The 22,963-nt window shown below is 45.5% G+C and overlaps 2 protein-coding genes across 2 annotated transcripts in view; one reads left to right on the top strand and one right to left on the bottom strand.

The window, feature by feature from the left end:
• The window catches only part of LOC120453042, a 37,705-nt gene that overhangs the window by 4,343 nt on the left and 10,399 nt on the right, over positions 1–22,963 (top strand). The window contains exons 2-7 of the mRNA XM_039637562.1: positions 10,940–11,049; positions 14,358–14,456; positions 14,715–14,850; positions 14,945–15,081; positions 15,816–16,047; positions 16,412–16,607. Of these exons, the coding sequence (XP_039493496.1) occupies positions 10,940–11,049; positions 14,358–14,456; positions 14,715–14,850; positions 14,945–15,081; positions 15,816–16,047; positions 16,412–16,607 (910 nt within the window). The remainder of the gene's footprint in view (positions 1–10,939; positions 11,050–14,357; positions 14,457–14,714; positions 14,851–14,944; positions 15,082–15,815; positions 16,048–16,411; positions 16,608–22,963) is intronic.
• LOC120453043 (keratin, type II cytoskeletal 1) lies at positions 20,853–21,751 on the bottom strand. Its single transcript, XM_039637563.1, has 2 exons — positions 21,737–21,751; positions 20,853–21,674 (listed from the first exon to the last, which is right to left on the bottom strand). Exons 1-2 carry the CDS (start codon positions 21,749–21,751, stop codon positions 20,853–20,855), a joined length of 837 nt encoding a protein of 278 aa, XP_039493497.1.

A 22,963-nucleotide genomic window follows, 5' to 3' on the forward strand; every position in this document is an offset into this window, starting at 1 on the left:
AACTATTAAGATGTCAGCAAATAATTATGCATGAAAGCAGTTGTATAAATCTGGCCGCTTCTTATTGCCAAATCCGCCACTAAAGCGTACTGAGCTGGAAATTGCGAAGCCATCGAGGCGTTGCCTTTCGAGAATGGCCATAATGCGACACTCCAAGCCAAAAGCTCGAAGGAGCCTGTCTGCCTGGAAGGACGAAAGGCACTTTATCAAAAGGGATTTGCCAACTGCCCGGGGACTTGAAGATGGGGGGGGGCGGGGAGGTGAACTCTGGAGATATAGCCGCCTGCATTTGCCTTCCACTTGGTCCGGGGCTCTGACAGTTTTGTAATAACAATGACCGCAAAAAAGAGCGGAATCGATTTTCCATTTTTCACCAAATTTATGAGTTTATGAGCGACCAGCATCGCTGTGTCCGCCGTACTGTCAGCCAACACTTTTTTCCATTAAAGCAGAACCGATGACAAATATATTTTATTGCCTCACCACTCTGCTCCACAAACCTGATCCCTAATGAGCCTTAATAGGAGCGCTCACAGCAGGAAGCAACTGCAGCATAAATCTCGGCCAGGCAAACCCTAATCAGAGCCTCGACCCGAAATAAACTTGAGGAAAATCCATAAATTGGATGGCCACACGCAATGCCAAAAGAGCTGACAAAAATTCGCTATTAACATCGACATATAAATTGACCAAGAGTCAAAACTCGAGCTCGAATACCAGCGATCCTAGCGATGTGGTAATTATTCAGGCCCACATGCCAAGTGCCACAAACTGCTGGCCGCATTCATCATTATCCACAGTTTGATTTTAGCCACAAAGTTTTCAGGCCGCAAAACTTTTGACAAAGGTCGATAGCAGTTTAAAGCAGGGCCAAAGTGAAACGCTGCCGGCAGTTCCTGCAAAATAAATGAAATGAATGATCCTGGCTGTTGCCTTTTTCCTGAGGTTTTAAGGGATTTGAGCGGAAGGCAGCCGGATACCAAAGACCAAAGTGATGGCGCATAAATTTCTGGACCCCGGGTTCCGAAAGAGCTTAGCTTAGCCCATAAGCACAGAGCCGTGTGGTCAAGCAAAACAAATGACAGCAAAACGCATAAATTGAACCTGTCCCAGGCCATTGAAATCACAGAAGTTCAGCCCGCATTCAATCCGTAGTCATTAGGCATTGGGGGTCGTATATAGCTTCAGTTCCCCCACCACACACTTTTTTGGCTTCTGGCAAATCAGTGATTCGAGGCCACACGGAAAGGCAGATTCGAGATGGGCTCCTTGCTTACTGCTCAGCCATAACAATTTAATCACTGCCAAAAAAGCGCCAGCACAATTTGAAGTTAGCCTTGTATTTTATTGTATTGCTGCGACAGGCAGGCGTTAGCAAGCCGCATGGTGTACATGAAAACGATTCGACGCCAGTAGGCAAAAATTAATTAAAAAACCCCAGTGTCTCTCCATTGTCTGACAGCCCCTCTTCAACTAAATAAAAACATGTCTAGGCACTAAAAAAGTTTATTATTGCAAGCCCGAGTGAAAAAGAACTCGCATTAAATGCCGAAAAAAAAGAATGGGTATAACTCGGCGGAAAGAGTGGAGCAGACTGAATGGAAAATTAAACAGAGCCGGAAATGTCACACATACTCGTACAAGCCGCACCCACGGAGACACTGCGAGAAATGGGGAGTGCGGATGGGCGGGGAAACATGAACAAACAAACAATAACGTCGGCAAATGCCTGGAAAAAGGGCTAGCAAAGTTGGTCGACTTTCAGGGGGTGGTGGGAGTGGCGTGGGGCGGGAAAAATGGAAGTAAACTACACATTTTTATTATGCAAAGGGGGCGCAAATGAAAGGCAAATGTTTTGTTTTTCATACCCACCCACTACCCAGCCACTCCCCCACCTACAGTGTGTGTAATTTTGTTTTAGTGCAGTTGTGTGTGCTCACTTGAAAGTGTGTGTGTGTGGCGAAGGGCGAAGGGATCCTTAGATCCTTGGATCCTTGCACGAGTGGGACGACCCAAAGTAGGCAATAAAACACTAGCTAAAATCTAGGCACGCGCTCAAACGCATGACAAACAATACGGAAAAGCGAGAAAAATGTGAAAAAAAATAGTAGTAGGAGTAGGTCGAACTTTTCGTTTTTTATGAACACCAGAAATGAGACAAATAAAGTGTGATTACTGCAAATTGAGTGAGAGCGGCCAACACACAAAGTGATGAAGTGCAAAGAGTCGGCTAGTAATTTGTAGATTCTCACAGCCGGAAGTAAAACGTAAACTAAAGCGGGCAAGCCTCTTAAGAGATTTTCAAATTATCTCCGCTGAAAACTACACTGGCTCATGTATCTCTATCTGCTTTTATTATCTATCTGCTTTTATTATCTAAGGCTGCCAAACAACGCGATTGCAGCCTGAAGCCAGTTGTAGATTGTTTTCTCATCTCCCACACCAGCTACTTAATTTATTTCACCGAGTCCTCAATTACTGGCAATATTTTCATTTTCATGCTGTGGCTTCTGAGTTCGTGTGTAAGTGAGCAAGGACATTGTGCAACAGAGCTAACCTTCTTGATTTCTGAAATTAGAAATAAAATTTCATGCTGATTAACTCTGAAAAAATCTAGTGCAAATATCTTTAGCAATATATAACATGCCATTGGATTTCCCTGTTTAATAGCTATTTATTAATATAAATTTCCCTGTTTAACAGCTATTTATTAGTATAAATTCAATCAGACTGCTTAGTGATGTTTGACTGTAATGAAAGTGCTTAGCGCGACAGTATTTAATGCCTGCAGTTAATATTCGACAGGTGACTCAGCGTTCTAGCTCCTAATGAGCGCCTATGTGTAGGAGGCCACGGATGAATAAAGCATTCCAAGCGTTAAATTGAATTAATAATGTTAATGGTAGGTGCTTACGAGTGTGCGCTCTTTTGCCTTCTTGAGTTGTGGCCAGGCTCACGTGTCGTATGCGTAATGAGTGGGCGTCTTAGCCACCTTATTAATACCCGCATTTGCGAGTTTTAAGCATGTGTAGCGAGTTGAAGCCCCAGTCGCTTTAAAATTTCCCGCAAAGCTGCCAGCAAAATCCCAAACAAACGCTCCTGACTAAGGATAAGCTGCTTATTATTCAACAAGCTGCATGGTTCGCCGCTTGCTAAAAATGGCAATCACGGCGCTGCTCAATAATTGTGTATTATATAAGAGAGCAAAGCACAAAGCCAAATACGCGTCAATTGGCAGCCACATGCGCACTCAAGTAAACACAATCCTTAGGGAATTACCAGCTGAATAATGGCTCAGGCTCAGGGATGCTTGGTAATAATGGCGCAGGATAATGGAAAGTGCAGGCAGGAAGCTCTAAAAATTAAATATGAATAAATAACTTTGAAAGGCGAGCAAATTAACAGCAGGACTCTTTTCAAGCAGTGCAAATGATGTTAGGGCCAGCCGAATTATTTTGTCTGCGAGCACTGAAATATATGCAGCGTTAAATTAAGGATAGGCGTTTGGGGGATAACTTGACCGAAACAAAAAATCACAAAAAAAAGGACGAAAATAAAGGACAGGAAAAAGGGAGAGAACACACACATAAGTGCACGGCTGAATGGCTGCCACTTGTGTCTTTGTAATTGCGACCCAAACACTAATGCCTCCTTGGGGCTGGCCGAAAATGAAAATGCGTAAATTATTGATTACAATCGGCAGAAATCATGCAGTCCAAACAAAAGGCCCTTCTACATATAGATTTTATGATGCCCAGTGCCTGATTGTTACGCCCTTTGTGCGTACAGAAATTTGCTTTCAGCCTGGCTAAGCGTTTGGCCGAAATGCACAGACGACCGATTTTTAGGCCAAGAAACGGAAAAGGAAAGGCAGAACTCGCCTCGAATTCGCATAATGAAGGCACTTTGTGAGCCCGACTTGGGCGTTGATTTTTTAATGGTGCCCGGGGCCAGCAGTAGGAATTGGAATTCGCAGTCGCACTGCGATTGGGATAGGGAATGAATGTGGTAGTGGTAGTGAAAGTGAAAGTGGTAAGCAAACAAAGCCCGGCTGGCATTGATTGTGCAAGGACTTGTGTGCGACGCGCATTGTTTCAACAAGTCCTGAAGTTCTGGCCAAGGTTGTTGACGAGGGTTTTGCTGTCGCCGCCGGCCAAGCTGCTTATTAGCAGCCCGCAAATATTCTACGCCATATAGCTTCCATCTGACCCTCGACAAATGCGCATTTACAGTCCGGCCAGGACAGACCAGGCTATGCCAACGATATCACATGTTCGACGAACCTATCCTACGCCGTGTCCTGGCCACAGACATTAGCCAAACAAATAGACAGGCGGACAGCAGGTGCGACCAAGTGTCAACAAAAAATTGGGCCCAACGTTCCCTTCTGTTCTATTCTGCTTTGGCCAAATTGAAGCTGACAAAAAAATGCGGAAAAAGAGGAATGAGAATGAGTCAAACTGTGGGTCAAGCATAAATGTCAATATCATCAGCAGGCCCGAAAAACGCTGCAGGGCCAATGGCGTCATCTCGTCATCCCATCTGCTACCCATTCCAGTTTCCAGATCCCATGCTCTTGTCACTGGACTAATGCCGGTGTAGATTAGAGATTAGCCAACTTCAAAAGGCTGGTCCGGTGGTCGAAGGATGTTCGTTGGTCAAATTACGAATACCAAACATAATTGTGACGCAGGCTCAAAGTGATGGCGGTCAGGACCGCTTGGTTTGGACAGCACGTGGGCTCGGCTCCCATTAATTGTCCAGGTGGGCGTGGATGTGGACGTGGATGTGGATGTGGATGTGGACACCTCCTTTCCACTTTTCCACGTTCACCTGCGGTTTCAAAACATTTGTTGCGGCTACAAAACAACAACAAAAAAATAAAGCACTCATGGGGTGGCGGAAATGTTTTCAATTTTCTGAAAATCGTACAACAGCTGCGCATGTCACTTCTCCCCACGTCGTGACACCAGGAAATAAATAAATAATTCTTCTCATTTAATTGTTTTTGGTGACTAGAAATAGTGCAGTGCACCGTTCGAAATTGAATCGGACTTGCTTATAAACAAATCGGTATATTCCACCAAAATGTGCGAACGGCAAAATGTCAAATGCAGTCTCGAATTCCACTTGCCATGGCTGCAACTGTCATGAATGATTGAAATGTGTTTTTCCAAACCGATTGTGGAATGTTTTTGTGGAATATGAATAAATGTAGCAACCGGAAATGAGCAAAACAACCGCCTTTTTTTTGCCATACCCTCGATTAAAATTGCATCTGCGTTTCCAGCGCTCCCTCCGCAAAACATTTCAAAATGAGAAATACGCATTAGCCAAATGCAAAATGATTGAAACTCAAATTGTCGGCCCTTCTAATTTGGCTTAGTCGCGTTTTTTGCTGTTTGGCATGGTTGTGGTATATTCCCTGTTTGTTGGTTTTGTTTCTCATGGCCCACACATTAATAATAAATAATTCCCCTTAAAAGTAATTTAAGCATTTTTATGTGTTTACCAACGCCGCCGTCGTCGTCGCCGTCGCAGTCGCCGTCGCTGTCTCGGTCGTCGGCGTTTGCTTTTCATTTCTTTAATGGTCTGCAGCTTTACGAGGCAGGTCCAGGTCGCGCTTACTGGAGCGGCAACTGTTGGCCATCCTCACACACTTATTGGGCTCAAAGCCCACCCACACCAAGACGGCGAACTGTGGGCTAATATCATCATTTTTTGGGCAGAACCAAGTAGGCGCAGTTTTTTATTTAGTTGTTATTTGCCTAACAGATCAGCAGCACTGCACTACAACTTTAGGTGTTAGATCTTTTGCAACCTATCATTATTTTATATGAAGTTACAATTCCTAAATGTTTCCAAAAGGGACACAAAAGATAAGAGCTCGTTTTTTAAGATTTATTTAGACTTTGTTGCATGTGCTGGTACTTTTCGTCCACAGTGCGAGGCTCGTGGCGCATGTCTAACACTCGTTATGAGATTCATGGCCTACATGTGTTCGCTCCACGGCCTTGTAAATGGGCGCGGGGCGTGCTGTACAGTGTGGCGTGGTGTGGCATGGCCTGGTATGTACTTTACGTGCTGGGCAACCCTGTGGGCGTGCCTGGGCAGGACCTTAGACGCCGATGCGATGTAGTGGTGTTGGTTGTAGTTGCGCCTGTAGTTGTGCAGCCGCCAACGACAGCAACAGCACCAGCAGCATGAGGTGTCCTTGAAGCCGTTTTCTTATACATATACATATAAACGGATTCTGGCGTTTTTTTTTTTTTGATTTTTTATTCGTCCTTTCTTGCTAGCTGGGCTCTTTCATTTTCGTAGTCGCTGCCATGGCCAACCAGATAAAATTTTCAACCAGGAAGTTGGCTTCCTGTGGCGCTCTGGTTGTGATTCTGCTTCTGGTTCTGCTTTTGATTCTGGTTCTGCTTTTGGCCCTGGACGGTCCGCAATTTCGTTCATATTTTGTTTTGGCCATTACATTGGCTACTTTTGTCGGTCATGGTGTATAAAGGGGGCTTGCATAAGCCACTCCATTCCAGCCCAGTTCAGCCCAGTGTTTGTGTATGTGGGCTGTAGGCGACAACATCGCGTTGGCTATTTTCATTTTCATTTTCGTTTTTCATTTTATTTTTCCTTTGATTTTGATTCCATTCATGGCCGCATTCGGCTGTGATTTAATTTCAGAAATGTGACTAAAATGTGGGAGTGAAAATTAAGGAATAAAATAAAAGATGTCCTGTGTGGAGGGAAATTCAATTTGATATCACCCGCTTAAAGCCATTAAAGTTCGACTCGACTAGCAAAAAAAAATGGGATCGTCTTTGATGCCTGTTTCCTTGTGACCAAGGCCAAGCAATTTGTCTCCCAGGAGAGTTGGGCCATTTCAAAAGTCTCTTCTTTCCACGGTGGATAAGTTCCCACATGCATGTAGCTAGCTAGCTGCTGGTCGGATGGGATATGGAATTACAAGCCCAGAAACAGCTCAAGGACCCCAGAAAAGGCCACAATCGAGCATTTTTCTTGCTCCCACCAATGTTGCGTGCCCTGCCGAGTTATTTGAATTTCACGCGCGCATACACTGGCAGGGATAAACTGGATTTATATCCGCTAATGCCTGTGATTTGTTCTATAAAATTACTTTATGCCTCGAACATGCCGGCGGACCTTGTCTGCCTTTTATTTCGGCCTTTTGTTTCTCGCTCCCGAATGAAAGGACGTAGAAACGAAGGACACCAGGACACTGATGCCCACACAAAGGACCAGGCCGAATAAAGCCAGTGCTTACAGTTTCTGAACGAACGCCTCGGTAGCATAACGACTTATGGCCTTATCCTTTTCGTAGTCCTCGTCCTAGTCCTAGTCCAAGTCCTAGAGTGGGTAAATGCCGGGTGTTTGCCGTTTTATTGTTTGGCTTATGTTGCTGATAGTGTTCCATGGTTTCGTTGCCATGGTGTATGTGCGAGTGTGCCAGTGTGTGTGTTTGAGTTTTGGCTAGGAAAATGTTTGCTTTGTGCGGTCAACTTTAAAAACATTGTGAACGTTTACTGCCAGTCACGACTCGTTCCGTTCGCTGGCTGGCTACGTTTGTGTTACCAATCAAGCATGCATTTAAATTGGTTGGCCACGTGGCCACCAATCAATTAGAGAATGTCAAGTCCACTGCGATAGGTCGGATAGGTCGGATAGGTCGTGGAGCATTGAAAATTATTGACAGTCATGCCTTCAATCTTCAAATCCTCATCAGACCGGAGCAGACAAACGGCCGTAATGAGGACAGGAAATCAGTTTGGAAAAGTGTGAGTTGGTAGGGCAGGATGCCGATGCCGATGCCCGATGCCAATGCCGCTTTGGCATCTGCCCGTGTCTAATGAACTCCATGGAATGTGAATGCCCCGAGCATTGTCTGCCACTCAGCCATAATGACTCCCAGCCATAAGGACACCGGGGAGCCTTCTGGTGGCCAACTGACAGTTAGACGGGCCAAGACAGCTGACCCCTAGTCGATATTACTGCATGTTTTCGGAGTAAGACACTACACTACACTCGGAATGAACGCATATTCTTTGTAGGAAGCAAATGTTTGTAAATTATTCGGATTTTCCATTTATTTCATAATTTCTATGATTTTGTCTTTTATTTGGCTATTTACTCCCATCAAAAGCAGCAAGATGAAGCACTCTGTAAAATGAATTTACGACCCAGCAGTTTAAAAATATTTTTTTTACATTTCTGGGCACATACTCTGCTTAATGGCCTCAGATCAAATATTGATATGGCAAGCAAAGGAAAAACGTGCCCGATATTAATGGTCATTGTTTTCACGTTTTATTGTTGAACTTTATTTTAATTAGCGGAAAAAGTTGACCGTCGACAAAGGGAATTCTTTAATTATTGCGGCGTGTCCGTACGAAGCATGGTCAATCAATCATCTGTCCGGTTGAAGCTCTTAAATTATCCAATGGCAAACAATTATTGACTTTAATAGTTGGCCCATTAATCATGGCCTTGGCCACACTATCTGAATCGAATGGAGTGCATACTTCTCAAACTCAATGGTCGGTGGTCAGTGGTCTTGTGGTCGGCAGCTCAAGCTAAATGTTTTGGGGATGGAGGTAAACATTTATTATGCCATCGGTTTGTGGCTAGCCGTGTGTGTATTTTTGAACACCTGTGTACAAGTTTTTCCAATGAAGCGAAGGCGTGCGAACACTGTGAAATATGGAAGTGAATATGGAAATGGAAATCAATAAAGTGGCAAACCATGAATCTCTGTTTACAGCACTTGAATATTATCTACTGCCGAATTGGGTTTGTGGGCGATAAATATCAATTTCCTGCGCAGCCTAATCCAGTTGTTAAAGTCAAATTGAAGGCATCTGCAAAAGCCACGCCCCCTCCTGCAACAGCTGCCCACTTTGGCTTGTCTTGCCGCATAGGGCGTTGATTAATGCTGATTGATTGATTATTTGCGTTTTTCTGACATGATGCACGCTTTATTGTCGCTCAGCTCGTGGAAAATCATCAATTTCCGCTTGTAAAAAAGCACAACGCGAACAAAGAAACGCTGTTCGCTCGTTTTTTCTTTTTTTTTTTCCAACCAACCATCCATCCAGTGAGTGGTGGAAATGTTAAGCCTGCTGCCAACTCGTCTCGCAGCTTGTTGCACAACCCAAAGGATCTGTAGCGCCCCTTTCGTGTTTTCCCCATTTTTTTCCGCCAAAGTTAGTAATGAATTTTTTTCTGCCAGGCAGCCAACGAAGCATAATTGCGGTTGCTGAGCATCTTGTCAGCGGTCGTGCAGTTCAAATTCGTTATTCTTACAGATATTGGCCAACTGCCAGGACTGAAAAATGACGAGAAGTATTGCCACATAACTGTCAAAAAAAGAGCCAACTTGATTGTGAAGCCAGCAGCTTCGGGAAAGCCATCGGTGTCTGATGACTGACAGTGGCTCTCATTGGACCTCTGGCCGTAGACATTGGCACCATCTTCTCCTGTTGCGGCTGCGGTTTGGCTTTCGGTTTTTGGGCCAGCATTTCGAGCGATGGTCCTGCTCCTGGTCTTGGTTTTGGCCAACCGACTGGGCCATGATTGAATTTTCGCAAATTTCGGCTCGTTAGCGTGCGGCACGAACACGTACGTCATGCTGGGGGCTACGATACCAGGCTGCTGAAGGTTGGCCATGTTTATGCCATGTCCTGCAACAAGTTGCAAACTGTTTCGGGCCTCCTGTTTCGCCGATCCATTCATTCGCTACATATATACATACATACATATTCACTTGACACGCTTCATTTCATTGGGTTTTGTTCTCCTCTCGTTTTGCGTTATCCGATTATTTCCATATTTTTCGCGATGTCAGACACGTTTTTTACTTACTCAGTCGTTGACATTTTGCGTGACTGACGATGGACGCGTGGTGTGAATAAATGAAAATGGAAACAGAATTGGCGCCGCAGGATAAGGCCTCCAAATGGGGGCAATGTGTTTGCTCTGGGCCACTTTGTATCTTAATTATGATTGCGAATGGCGGCAGCGCTGGCACATTCAAAAATATTGATTTTTGAACAAGTTATAACCAAAAGCCAATTGGAAAAATTGGTGGCAACAAAAAAATGGGCTAATTATCAATGGCATTTTCCAGATTGTCTGCCTCATTTATGACACATGCTATGTTTTTTTCCCATCATCAATTATGTACCCAAGAAATCACCGAAAGAGTGACTTCATTTAACGTGCTTGTTATTTGCCCAGAACACATACCAAATGTCATCAACTGCCGGGCAGAACAGACGCTGACATTACGTATACGCAGCGGTGGTCAGCCATGTGTGTAAACTCTGGAAAATATATATGCTCGTATATATAAAATTTTAAATTTTTTGTAAAGCTCAATTCAGTGCCTTGGCACCTTGGTCGTACGTGCTGGCTGGGAAAATGTCGTTTAAACGCCACCCAAATACCCCAAAAACCCCCCATCCCCCACCACCCATTTCCTTCGTGTGAAAAATGGAGGTTGGGTGACACCAGAAGGGGCTGCAAATATTTGACACCCCAGCTGCAGGACGGACGCACTCACTCCGGACGCCGGCATGCAGGCGCAAAAATTTCTCATGTGCACTTTGGCAAACAAATTAAGATTTATTGAGCCAGGTCGAAGGACGAGGACCCGTAATCTGCCAGTTCACTGGAGTATCTTTCGTTCGAGGACCGACCGCAATTTCGAAATTCCGTAGAAAAGACCGTTTTAAATGGCCAGCATAAATGGCGTCAGTGCTGAGTTTTTACCGATTACTTTTCATTTGACCAAGCCCTATAATAGTTTTTCAATTAAGCCACAATTGGCCGAACTTTCCATTGTAATGGGCCCTTTGTTGCAAGCACTTACACGAATGTATACTCGTATACTCACATGTTTGTACCATCTCTGCCGTTTCAGATGGACAATCGGATGTGCTGGTGAATCTGGTGGTGCCGCGGTATGTGGAACGCGGATCGAGTGCCACCTTCAAGTGCACGCACAATGTCCGGCCGGAAATACTGTTCAAGGTAAGTGACTGCGGATTGGATTAAGTTCCATGTCATGCATACGCATATAAATTATGGAAAGTGCATTAAAAAGTTTAAATTGAAAAATAAAAATTGCCGTCCATGGCGGCCGGGCGCCAAAGAAACTTTGTTCGCCTTGTGCTATTTTGTGGGCGAAAAGTTTCCGGCACTGTGACAAACACAGCCACCACGACGACGACGAGCCATATCCTTCGGGCAGGAGCAGAAGTTTCGTGCCGCAACTTTGTGGCAGTCAAAGGAATCCCGCATCGCGCACCCCATCCATTCGGCCCACACGAAAAAAAGTTGCACTCAAAGTGCCATTCCGCTCCATCGAATCCGTAGTGCCGGGGCCGTAAACCTTTTACCGCTTCCGCTTCTCGATATCGACGCAGACTGAGACTGGCGGCAATTAATTTCACTTCAGTTTACTTAATTCCATCACGAAATATCAACAGACACGCACTTGCGTACGCCAAAATCATTGCCAAGCCTTTGGCCCATTGGGTTTATGGCCAACTGCCTTGGCGCGGCGTAAACTTGACCGAGTGAAGCAATTTTCTGCTGTACACTTTTAATTTAGTTGTGAACTTTTGCTGTGGCCACTTTGGTGGCACTTTTCATACCGATGCCGACTGAAGGTCGCTCAACCTGACGTTTTGCTCGCTCTGAGTACCATAAAAAAGCGTACAAATTTTATGGCTCACGATGGGAAGAGCCAACACTGGCCAACATTAGCTGCATATTGATTACTTTTGTCCTGGAGCCAAGATGGATTTAGAACACAACCATGTTGATGTCGACAGTAAGGGGGCACGTACTTATAGGCGAGTTGAAGCCATTGTTGGGCCACGACGAAAAACCACTTGAATAACATGGAGTACACGGAATTCCATGTCGTGTTTCCGGATCGTGACCCGGGCAACTTTAAGCCGCCATTGTGGTGTCTCATTTGCATGGAAATTCGAGGATATATTCCATTGCCGGTTCGGTTCGGCATTCGCCAAAAGTGTCAACTAACAAATTTAATGCGCCGCTGGGCCGCGCAAATTTGAAGTGTGCTCCGGGGCGGGAAACATGCACAATTAGCTGACCGACCAAATAGCCAAATACCCGCCAAACAGCCAAACATACCACTCAAATGTAAGCATTTATTTATTTGGCCAGTCGGTCGAGTTGTGGGCGGACCAGGGCAATAGCTAATTAGTATAATTAACTATATAAGCGAGTGCGCTCGGCTAGCCGCCATTCGAATTGTTGCACGAAGCGTGGCAAATTGTGTGGAAGTGGCACTAAAAAGGCAATTAAAACGCAAATGCTAACTGTAAGGGGATCCTTTACACATGTAGAACATAATATTTTTTGCCCAAAAAGAAATTATACCTACCGGTTTATGTATACATTCAAATTAAATAAACTAATTACGAAGTGAGTCCCGAAAATCGGGCGTCCCAGCGCTCATTAATGAGCTTTTGATTTACCACTTTTCAGACTTTTGTGTATTATATGTGTCAACTGAATGAATGGGGAAATTCATTCCATACGCGTGTCCTAATAAGCCCAAACATAAACAAAAGGCCGAAAGTCAAAAGAAATAAAGTTGAGCGCGCAGGCAGGCACGCCAAAGTAAACACATGGCGCTCTGACTAAGCGAAACAAACATCAGCGGAAAAGGTAAATATCTCGGGCTGCCCTTTGTTTTTCATTAGCCCGAGATCCATTGGCGATATTGCGGCGATACGAAGTTGCATGTCAAGTCGAGGGAAAATGTTTGAAACGACCACAAGTGGTTGATAAAACTCGATGCGTGTCTGGCGGTCCTAGAGTGCGCTAATGGCCGCTCATTCGGTATACCGAGTTTTCAGTATGTTTGCTGCCCCGTTGCTGTTTGTTTGCCCTCTCATTATGACCCCGTGTGGCTGAGTGGTTGTGTGGCTACTGGCTACTACTATTGATTGACCCGCACAGCGCTAAACACACACAGACATACACACACGACGACGCTGGCTTGAGTAATGGCAACATTTGCGGCACAAATTACGCATACGCCTCGCCTGCCGCGGACACATTCAATAAGCACATTAATATTATTAAGTTGCGTGCAATCAATGCAATTCCTGCCACGCGTGTCAATCGGGCCATCAGCAGACGTCTGGAGCAGGACACACGTGGAGTCACCTGATCTGGTCCGGATTACCAGGGTGCAGTGGTGGCCAATAGTTTAAGGAAAGCGTTGTTTAAATAAAGCAATTTTATATTTACACAATATTCCCAATATTCTGTTGACTAAACAATAATTAACTTAAATACACGTTAGTCGTAAAAAGCACCAGGATTCCAAAATGATTTTCAGATGTTGTAGACAAACAGCAAATTTATATTTACTTTATATGCAAATGCAGCGTATTTCAGGAGCCATTGGACATCACCAGTTATTAGGGACACTGTACTGTTGCCACAAGAAAAATAAATTACTTTTCAACTTTAATCCGCCGCCGAAATACCCCGCTGAAATGTGATTAAAGTAAGCACATAAATGCGGGCGTTAAAAAATATGCATAATAAATAAATGCTGGGCGTAATTAAAAATGGTCGACAAGAGCCGCATATCCGGCCAGAAAAGCGTTGTCAGCTCGGCTAGTTTTAAGTTGGATGTGGAAAACTTGCGCATGAAAATTAATTTCCATTTTCATTATTCATATTATATTTGTCGTTGTCGTAAGCTCCACGTCCCACGTCCCACGCCCCACAAAAAAAAAAAATAAAAAATACAAACAGGAAACAACTTTTTGTGTCCCAGTGCAAGTTTCGCTTGTAGATTTTGTTTTTAATTGCATGGGGAGAGAAGCGCCAACACCCCGCCCCACTTATTCTGTGGAATGCCAGTGCCAGTGCCATTGCCATTCCGATAAAAACGTTTTATTATTTACAGTTTACAGTTTAACGCGCTAACAACAGCTCGCCGTCGAAATTATTCAGTTAGCGCAACTTGTTGCCAAGTTAACCAAGTTAAAATGCTCTGCAGCTGGCAGGGAATTAAGGGATTTATTTTTGGGCAGATTACGCAACGTTCGAAATTGCGCAACACCATTTAAGCCATATATTAATGTCCCGCTGCAGCATTAAGTGATCCTTGGGCCGAGGACAGCCATCAGAGCCGACGCATTCAATCACTGTCAGAAGCAGCAATCGCCGAATGAATCGAGTGAATCGGAAACCGAATCTGATTTGGAGGTTGGGGCGGTGGGGCGGCTGGGCAATCATGGCATGTTTTCTTTAAATATTGGTAAATGTTCTTTGTTTTGCAGGTGACATGGCTGAAGGTTGACAAGGGCAAGTTCTTTGAATTTATAAACGGCCGAAATCCGCCGTTTCGTAACTCAACCATCGAGGGAGCGGAAATCGACGTAAGTACCCAATGATGCGAGTACCATGGCCAACTATTTATTCATTTTATTCAATCATCATTACCGCTGTCACTCCGCTGTGACTTGGTAATCATTTGTGGATTTGACATGGGAAAATAAGTCAGTAAATTGCAGCTAATTGGTAGGCACTTGTCGTACATACAAGTTGTCTTTCTAATCAATTGATTTGCTAATGAGATTTTGGTGTCCCTGCATTTTTCTAATTTGTCCTTTTACACTCTGCCCTTCAATTAACAGTGGGACAATTCCAACGAGCAGCAAGTGACACTGAAGAATGTCCAGTTCGATCTATCCGGCCAGTTCTACTGCGAGGTCTCCACGGACACTCCCATTTTCACCAAGGCCAGCGCCGATGAGCTGATGAGCGTGTTCTGTGCGTAACAATTTATCCCCCGCACCACGAAGAGTTAACAGCTCCACTAATTATGGTATACCATATTCCCCATTCTTGATTCTTATACTTGCAGTGCCCCAGACGGGTCCGCCCACCATTAAGTTTCGCAAGCGTACGCCCTTCGCGGTGGGCGAGAAACTTTTCGCACTGTGCAACACCACCCGCGGTCGCCCTGCGCCGCACATCACGTGGCTAATCAATGGGAAAAAGGTGCGTATGCGTGATATTTGAAACAGACGGTGCGATTGTCGATTGCGCAATTCAATTGTTTGTTTGTCTGCTTGGCGTAATCGGAGTCCAATTGCAATGGATTATTTACGGCGGGGCATCTATGTGCGAAAATTGCCGCCGGGCAGTGGGTTAATCAGTGGGAAGCGACTGCCAGGGGATGTGGCATGGATGTGCCATGAATGTGCCATGCAGTGCATTAAGATTAACATCAGTTTAAGCCATTTTATAATTATGGCCTACATGAGCCAGCTTTCCTGGTCAGCTTACGTTTTAATTGCACATGGCCGTTGGCCAGCTGCTGTCGGCGGTCGGCGGTCGGTGGTCGGCGAGAGGAAATGAAATTTATATAAATTCATTATGACTGCCCGGGCGGGCAACTCTAAAATGAAATTTATTCATAAACGCGCGCCGCTGGCTATGGAATTGGCAACAACTGCAGCACTGTGTGGCAAGCAGCTGAGCAGCTGGGCAGCTGAGCAGATGTGGGACTGGCCCTTTGGGGTCTGATCCATATTTAATTTAAGCCGGACGCTCGTGTCCAGATGTGGCACTGGAATGGGCAATGGGATTTGACATTCAAGTGACTTCTGTGTGCGCAGCCAATTGTAATTGCCATTGTTAGTGTTGTGCTGGTCGCCGCGTCATGTGCTGTCCATCCAAGCAATTCACCCACTGACTCATCGCCCTTGCCGGGCTCCTTTGTGTATCGACAGGTGGAGGACAGGTACGTGCGCACCCACCACGTGTTCTCATTCAATGGGAAGCATCAGCATCAGCGCCGCACGCAGCAGCAGCAACAGACGCAGCTGAGTCAGCAGCAGCTGCAGCAGCAGTATTTCCAGCAGCAGTACTTCAACCAGTACCAACAGCAGTATCACATCCCCGTTGGCCAATTCATGGACCGCTACGACAAAAGCCTACGATGGCCAGCCGGGGCACGTGCGGGTGAGTAGCCATTGTCCACGTAGAATGGAAACTGCGAGAAAATGGTCCAGATTCCGGACAACAAAGTATGACAATAGTATCAAGTTAAGCAATAGCTTTGCATCAATTGCAAAGAGTGTCAAAGACTCGTATTAAAAGTAAATATTACAAATAGTTAGATAACGTAATCAGGACCATTTCTTCAGTCAAAAGTCTATTCTCTCAGTGTATCTGCAAGTGGCAAGACAATAAGCTGTGAATCACCACTGGCTAATGCGGCATTTCTGTGCCGTTTGAGCGCCAAACGGGGCTCTGCAGCGTTTACGTTAATTAGTTTGATTGCTGACCAGTGCTCCTTTTGCCAATCTATTTCTCGGCATTGCAGATGAGTTCCCGCACTTTTTGTCGCACCACCATGAGGGGCATGGTCACCACGGCAGCCTGTATAACAATCCGTTTGGGTCACTGGCCAACTACCATGACGTGGGCGAGTTCCACGAGGTGCATCAGCGCAACTACGACACGAATAAGAAGAACATGGAGCTGAAGAAGCAGCAGCAGATGGAGATGAAGAAGCACAGGTGAGTGCAAGGACATTAATCACGTCGATCTCGACCGTTTCGTTGCCTGGATGGACCCTGAACTGTATTTATGGGCTATAGAAATTAAAAAGCTGCAACTTTCAGAAACCAGCTTATATGTTTGCTTACCAAAGGGCATGGAACAGGGGCATGGAAAGTTTTCGCACCGCCAGCGCGGTAAACTTTTCATATTCTTATCAATTTCCCAGGTTGCGTGTGTGGCGTGTTTATTAAAGTTTCCTTATCTATGGTCTAAAAGGATTTTGCCCCTGCTAAAGCCAACGGCTGTTGGCACATTGTTACAGTTTGTTGCCTCTGCCCGGCGACTCGGCTTCTTGTGCCTTTTGTTGTATGTACGAGTATAACGCATAAATAAATTTTGTGTGGTGCTCCTTGTGGTTGGAACGCCTTGGAACACTTGGCTGGCTTTTCGGAATCTTTACGTGGCGCGATTGGATGTGAAACGTAAATGAATGCAATAAATTATTTACGTTCACCTGTGATATTAAAAATCAAGCGAAGAAACTTTTCCAATATAACAACTTTTGGCCCCCTAACTTTTGGAGGAGTGTTGGAGTGTAAGGACGTGGCAGTATACTATATATGATCCGGCTGGGTTGTGGCAGGAGCAGTAGGACCAGTAGGAGCAGTAGGACTGGCCAAAAGCGGATTGGGGTGGGCGTTGGCGAGGTGTCAGCTTAATGAAAGCCACGACTCGCTTGGTGCTTCCACGAAGTAGCTGTTCTTTGATGTTGGCATTGCACATACGCCACGTGCCACGTCTTGGGGGGTCATAGATTGGCGGTTGGTCGGAGGTTAGGGGTCGAAAGTCTGGGGCTGGGGTTAAAGCCACTTGAAATAGAAATGGTCCTGCGAACAAGTTGAATGCAGAGCACTCAAGAGCCATATTCATGGCTTGGCAGCCTGGCTGCCTGGCAGCTATTGTACCAGCAACCTTTGCACCTAAGCGCTCAACCCAACCCTACCAATTCCATTGACCGAGTGGGTTGACAGATTATGGACGGGATAAAAACGGAAAAAGCCGAGTAGACCAGCTCAAATGTCACGGCCCTTGGTAATTGGCAAATGAATTTGCCATTTAAAGACGGTTACTTGCAGCTTGGCTATGCGCATTAGCATAAGCCAAAAAGTTTCGAATTCAGCCTCCGTAGAATCCAGAGTTTATGGCCGTTAAAAGTTAGCGACGCGCATGTGTGTGCGAAATAAACCCACTTGGTTAATTTGCCATAAAGTAAAAACCATAATTTACACTCGTGCCATTTCCTCGCCGGGTAATCAGCGAATGCTAATTGCATTTGCCGCGGGAAAGAAACCAAACCGAATGCACGAGCAGTGCGGAAAACTATTTTATAAATAATTTCCCACAACTCGAGAGTGCTGCTGCTGCTGCTGTAAGTAGATGTGGCAGGTAGTCCTGGAAAGGGGGTGCAAGGCTGTGATGAAGGGTCTGGCGCGGAACTAATTTCGCTGAGAGCCCAATGGCAATATGAAATAATTTATATTCAAAGCTCACGAGGCTCCAACGCTTAACATACGCTGAGCTGGTGGCAGGCAAAGAAGAGATTGGATTCCTTTAACGGCGGGAATACATATAAGTACTGCTACAAACAACGTAGCAAGGATTTATATAATCACCAGCCATTTCTAAAAGCTAGGAACAGATAAATTTGCACTTATTCATATCAGGAATGCATTTTATAGTATGAGGATGCATGATGTTTAGTAGACGTTTTCGAATACTGATTTTTCTCTATAACAGGACGATAAACTCGTAATTTACATCAAATTGTAAACGATATTTTTTAACCTGCACAACCGGGTTTAACTATCCCTAAAAGACCACCTGCAGACACCTGTAGATGGCTTCAGTTATGGGCTTACGGTGGCGTGATTTCAGCACCCTCCTCTCCGACCGTAACGAAAACTGTGAAGCCCTTTTGCCATAAAACCATGTGATAAGCGTTGCATATTTATGCAGCCGCCTGGCGCAAACTAGTGGAAATTTGCAACACGGGTTGGATACGGTTTGGTGAGTGGTGAGGGGGGGTATTGGGGTGGAAGGCGGAAAAGTGCACATGCAACAGCAGCGAAAACAAAGGCAGGACAAGGCCGAGCGGTGCAACAATAACCAGTAACAGGCAGCGTTTATGTGCATGCCAATGTGCATAAATTCCTTGCGTTCGCTACGTTCACGTTCACGTTCATGTTTGTGTTTGTATTTGAGTTTGAGTTTGTGTGGGTTGCTTGGCTGGCCAGGCGTGGAATATAAACTGCGCTGTTTATTAAGTTTGTGCATCATGGGCGGCATGGGCGGTGTGGGTGTGGCGAAAATATTCATGTTATTTTATGCAAATGCAATGCTAATGTCACCGCCCACTGCCCACTACCCACTGCCCTCTGAGCCCAGTGACCTTGCACGATATATGCGTCTCATAAAACATTGGGTTGGGGTCACTTGAATGCGTGCCCGTAGACTGTGACATCAGCCATGCAAAGTAATTAACCGCTTAACGTGATTACCGACCATTTTGCCGACAATCAGACAGACAGACAGACGGACAGACAGACGGATAGAAAAGTGGCACTTGAAAGCCAGAACATCAAAAGGCTTTCATATTGCCGTAGAAGTGTAGGAGTATATCATGCATTGTTTGCCTTTCACGGCTTTGTTGCCTTCTATTTTCTGTGGAGCACGGCTTGAAGACCCTTTAAGATTGCAACATGAAAAGAACAAAACTGAATGGCAGGCAACGAGCAGACGTTGCACGGCTGAAAGGGCCATAACACGTAGCTCTGAATGAACACTTGTCGGGGGAAATGGGCAACAAAGCCGGGAATCCTTCAGCACAACGAACACAATGCACTCTTATTCGCAAACAGAAAAATTCTAAAACAATACATATCCCCCGTAGAATATACTACCTTTCAAAAATCGTATATATAACATTACTGTTTATTAATTAAACTAGTGTGAAAAAAAAATTCACTGAATTAATCTTAAAATCCTAAAGAATATAACTTTCCCCACCTTTCAAACAGATATTACCCCTCTCAAGGGTAAGTAGTGCAGTGTTCATGGGAAAGATGGTTCAGAATGGGCCAGCAAGGACATGGCAACAGGAATGAGAATCGTGGGCTTTATGCAGTCAAAAAGTAGTTTACACGTTGTTGCACAATTTATGTTTGTGCAACACGTAAGGCCTTTTGTGGCAGGCCCACGCCAGCCGAGAACTAAATGTTGGGCAGGTCTGAAGGTCCTTGTCTGCGTCTAGCTTTAACCTGGCTTTTATTCCGGCAGCTTGCTTGCCCTTTGCCAACTTCCTTTGTGCCACAAACCAGAAGCGACCGAAAACACAGCACACACGATACATCCGAATGGCAATCCAAAATGCCAACAAGCGGCAGCTTAAATCGGCCACGGGAAACACCTCTTTAATAAGAGCTTCATGACCGTTTTTTTTTCGGGGTTTTCCATTGGGGAAATCACTTGGGGTCACTTGACTGCAAATGGAATTGCCATTAAAACTGCATTTTTAAATTATTTCGTGGTATGTCGTTGACGGGACTTCGGTTGCCGCAAAGGACTGGGTGGAAACGGAAAACAAAGCACTTTCTGGTTTAGAAGTTTTGTGGTTCCCTTTCGCTTGCTTGATGAAATTTCATGACGGTCAACAAAGGAGCGCGCGCTCCTAAATGCAGCTAGTAATTTTCATTTAATTCTCAGTGTGGGTTTCTTTGGCAGCAGCAACAGTGGCAGGACCAAATTGCCACCGACTTGACCCTCAAAAGGGCGCCCATTAAATGTCGCGACTGCTTGTGGTCATGAAGCGCCAGAAATTGGCTCTGTGCGGCGGTAATTAGCTCAAACCAGTTGGCCCTCATCGCGTGTATGTTGGTAGTCCTTTTGGGCGGGTCAACGGTGGTCGTCGGTGACGTGCCATAAAACGCCGGCAACGAATCCGGGGTCAGAGGGCATGCACTTAAATTTACGGCCCCTTTTAAACCCAAACCGTCCAATGCCAATGCGCTTTTAGTTTTAATTGCAGCCCAGGCACTGACCGATAGTGGCTACAAGACGCTGAAATGACTTCCTGCATTAATCTCGACAGCAACTGTACTACATATATCGGGCATACATTAAGTTAAATTTATATATTATACGGTAGCACTTAATGGAGAATGTGTTCGCTAATTCGTAACTAAGAAGGTGGACTGGCGGACTTCCTACTTGACCTTGTTCACAGGCAGGTACGTGGAACTGGGCGATGCGGCTGGTGGTGGAATATATCCTGCCGAAGGAACCTCCAGCTCAGCGCTTACACTTCCGCTGGAAGCCCGACGCTCATCAATCAGCTGCACCTGCTGCAGCTGCTGCTGTTGCTGCTGCTGCACTTTGGTGGCAAAGTCCAGGACGGGTGCCACGCCCCCGTTGTGGGAGGTGGAGGAACCACCCAGACGCTCGTACTCCTGCTGAATGGTGCGCTGGGCATTGATGGCATCCTCCTGGGTGCGATACTTGACGAAATGCACCTCCGGCTTGCTGGCGGTCACATGGTTCAGGTTCTGCAGCTGGTTGGCCAGGCTGGACAGATCACCCTGCTTGGTCAGCACATAGATGGCGGTCTGCTGCTCGGCAGCCTGCTTGGCCAGGGCCACGGCGGCGTTCTCCAGGCCCTTGTTCTCGGGAGCTCGGATGAAAACCACACGGAGGTTCTTCTTTAGCGATGTGGCCAGATCACTGACACTCCTGTTGTCCTCGAAATCGGCCTCGGGTGCGGAGTAGGTGTAGAACTCCTTGTTGAACTCGGTGTTCACGGGAGCGTAGTTGGTGGAATAGGAACCCCCAGACAGGGAACCGCTAGAGAGGGCACCACCTGAAATGGAGCCACCCGAGATCGAGCCTCCGGAGATGGAACCTCCAGACAGGGAGCCTCCAGAGATGGAACTTCCAGACAGAGAGCCTCCAGAGATGGATCCTGATCCAATACCTGCTCCATAGTTGTAGCCACCCACATCAGCGTGAGCCACAGCAAAGACAGCCAAAATCTAACAGAGTTAAGCTCAAGTTAATACAACTATTTCGAACTAATAATACCATTTAAACTTACAATAAATCCACGCATATTGATAGCTCCTCTCCAAGCCAATATTCGATCGAATCTGTTAACGTGTTGGGCACGCCGGGAGGTGTAAACTGTTAATGCTGCAGCCCATCTGGCCGAGGGGCGTTTTTATAGCCCGGCCCCAATCAGGTCCCATATTACGAGTAGATGCAGATTTCCGCGATGAGACAGCGGGTGTAGCCCATGCCATTGATGCTAATCCACCACAAATACCAATACCCGTTGCAGGTGACGCAAAGCGCTCAAAACTGTATCCGCCAGCATTTGTTTGCATAAATTCGAAACCGAAACGGTTTGCCAATTTCGTTGGCAATGAAATGCAAAAACAAACCACGACGGAACTGGATGTTGAATGCTGGATGTTGGTAGGCCAAACCAGAAATTATGGCCACTTAAGTGGAGCAATGCCAGGCGATTTGCATAGCTGGTCGTATTTAATTAATTGCAGTACAGCCAAATAGCTGGCGAAAAAAAAAGGAAGAAAGCAAAATAAATCAATTACTGTGTCCGCAAAATTCTGCGAATGATTGGTCAAATTCAATATTAATTAATTCAGTCAATATACACATCTTTCCGGCAATTGCAAATTGGTCGACCGTGGCAGTGGACACTGGCTACATGGATCACAAATCAATCGCTAATCGAGCAGCGACTCTCTGCCGACTGTCCACCGTATCTAGTTTATGGTTTATAATTTCGATTTCGTAAATACTCTGGCCAGCAACAAAAAACAAAAGGGAGGCATACACAAAAAAAAACCTATTTATGCAAATTAACCTCATATCGCTTGTGGCATCTTTCTGTGGTTTAGGGTTTTATTTTATTGTGTTTTGCTGTGCTTTTCTGTGCTTTTCATTTACATATTATTGGGCATTTACGATAGCATTCATTGTGGAATTCGATATGCTTGATTCATTCATTGATTGCCCAATTGAACTTAAGTTCAATGCCATGCATACTTTTAGGGCTCACATCAGTGGCTGTCAAACTGTTACGTCGGTAATGAACTTAGCCCCAATATCTGATGGCCCTGTGGCGCTTTCCATCGAAATGCAATCAAGCTAATTACGGAAATATGCATTTTTCAAGCCAAACATGAACATGCAACTTCGTGATTGACGATAAATGCCCAATTAAGCCAATTACCAGCGGTTGGTAGCCGGCAGTCGCGTGCAACATGTGTGGCAGCCACAGGCTACCAACTGCTTTCGT

The sequence above is a fragment of the Drosophila santomea genome, chromosome 3R, assembly GCF_016746245.2.
Source record: "Drosophila santomea strain STO CAGO 1482 chromosome 3R, Prin_Dsan_1.1, whole genome shotgun sequence".
Lineage (NCBI taxonomy): Eukaryota > Metazoa > Arthropoda > Insecta > Diptera > Drosophilidae > Drosophila > Drosophila santomea.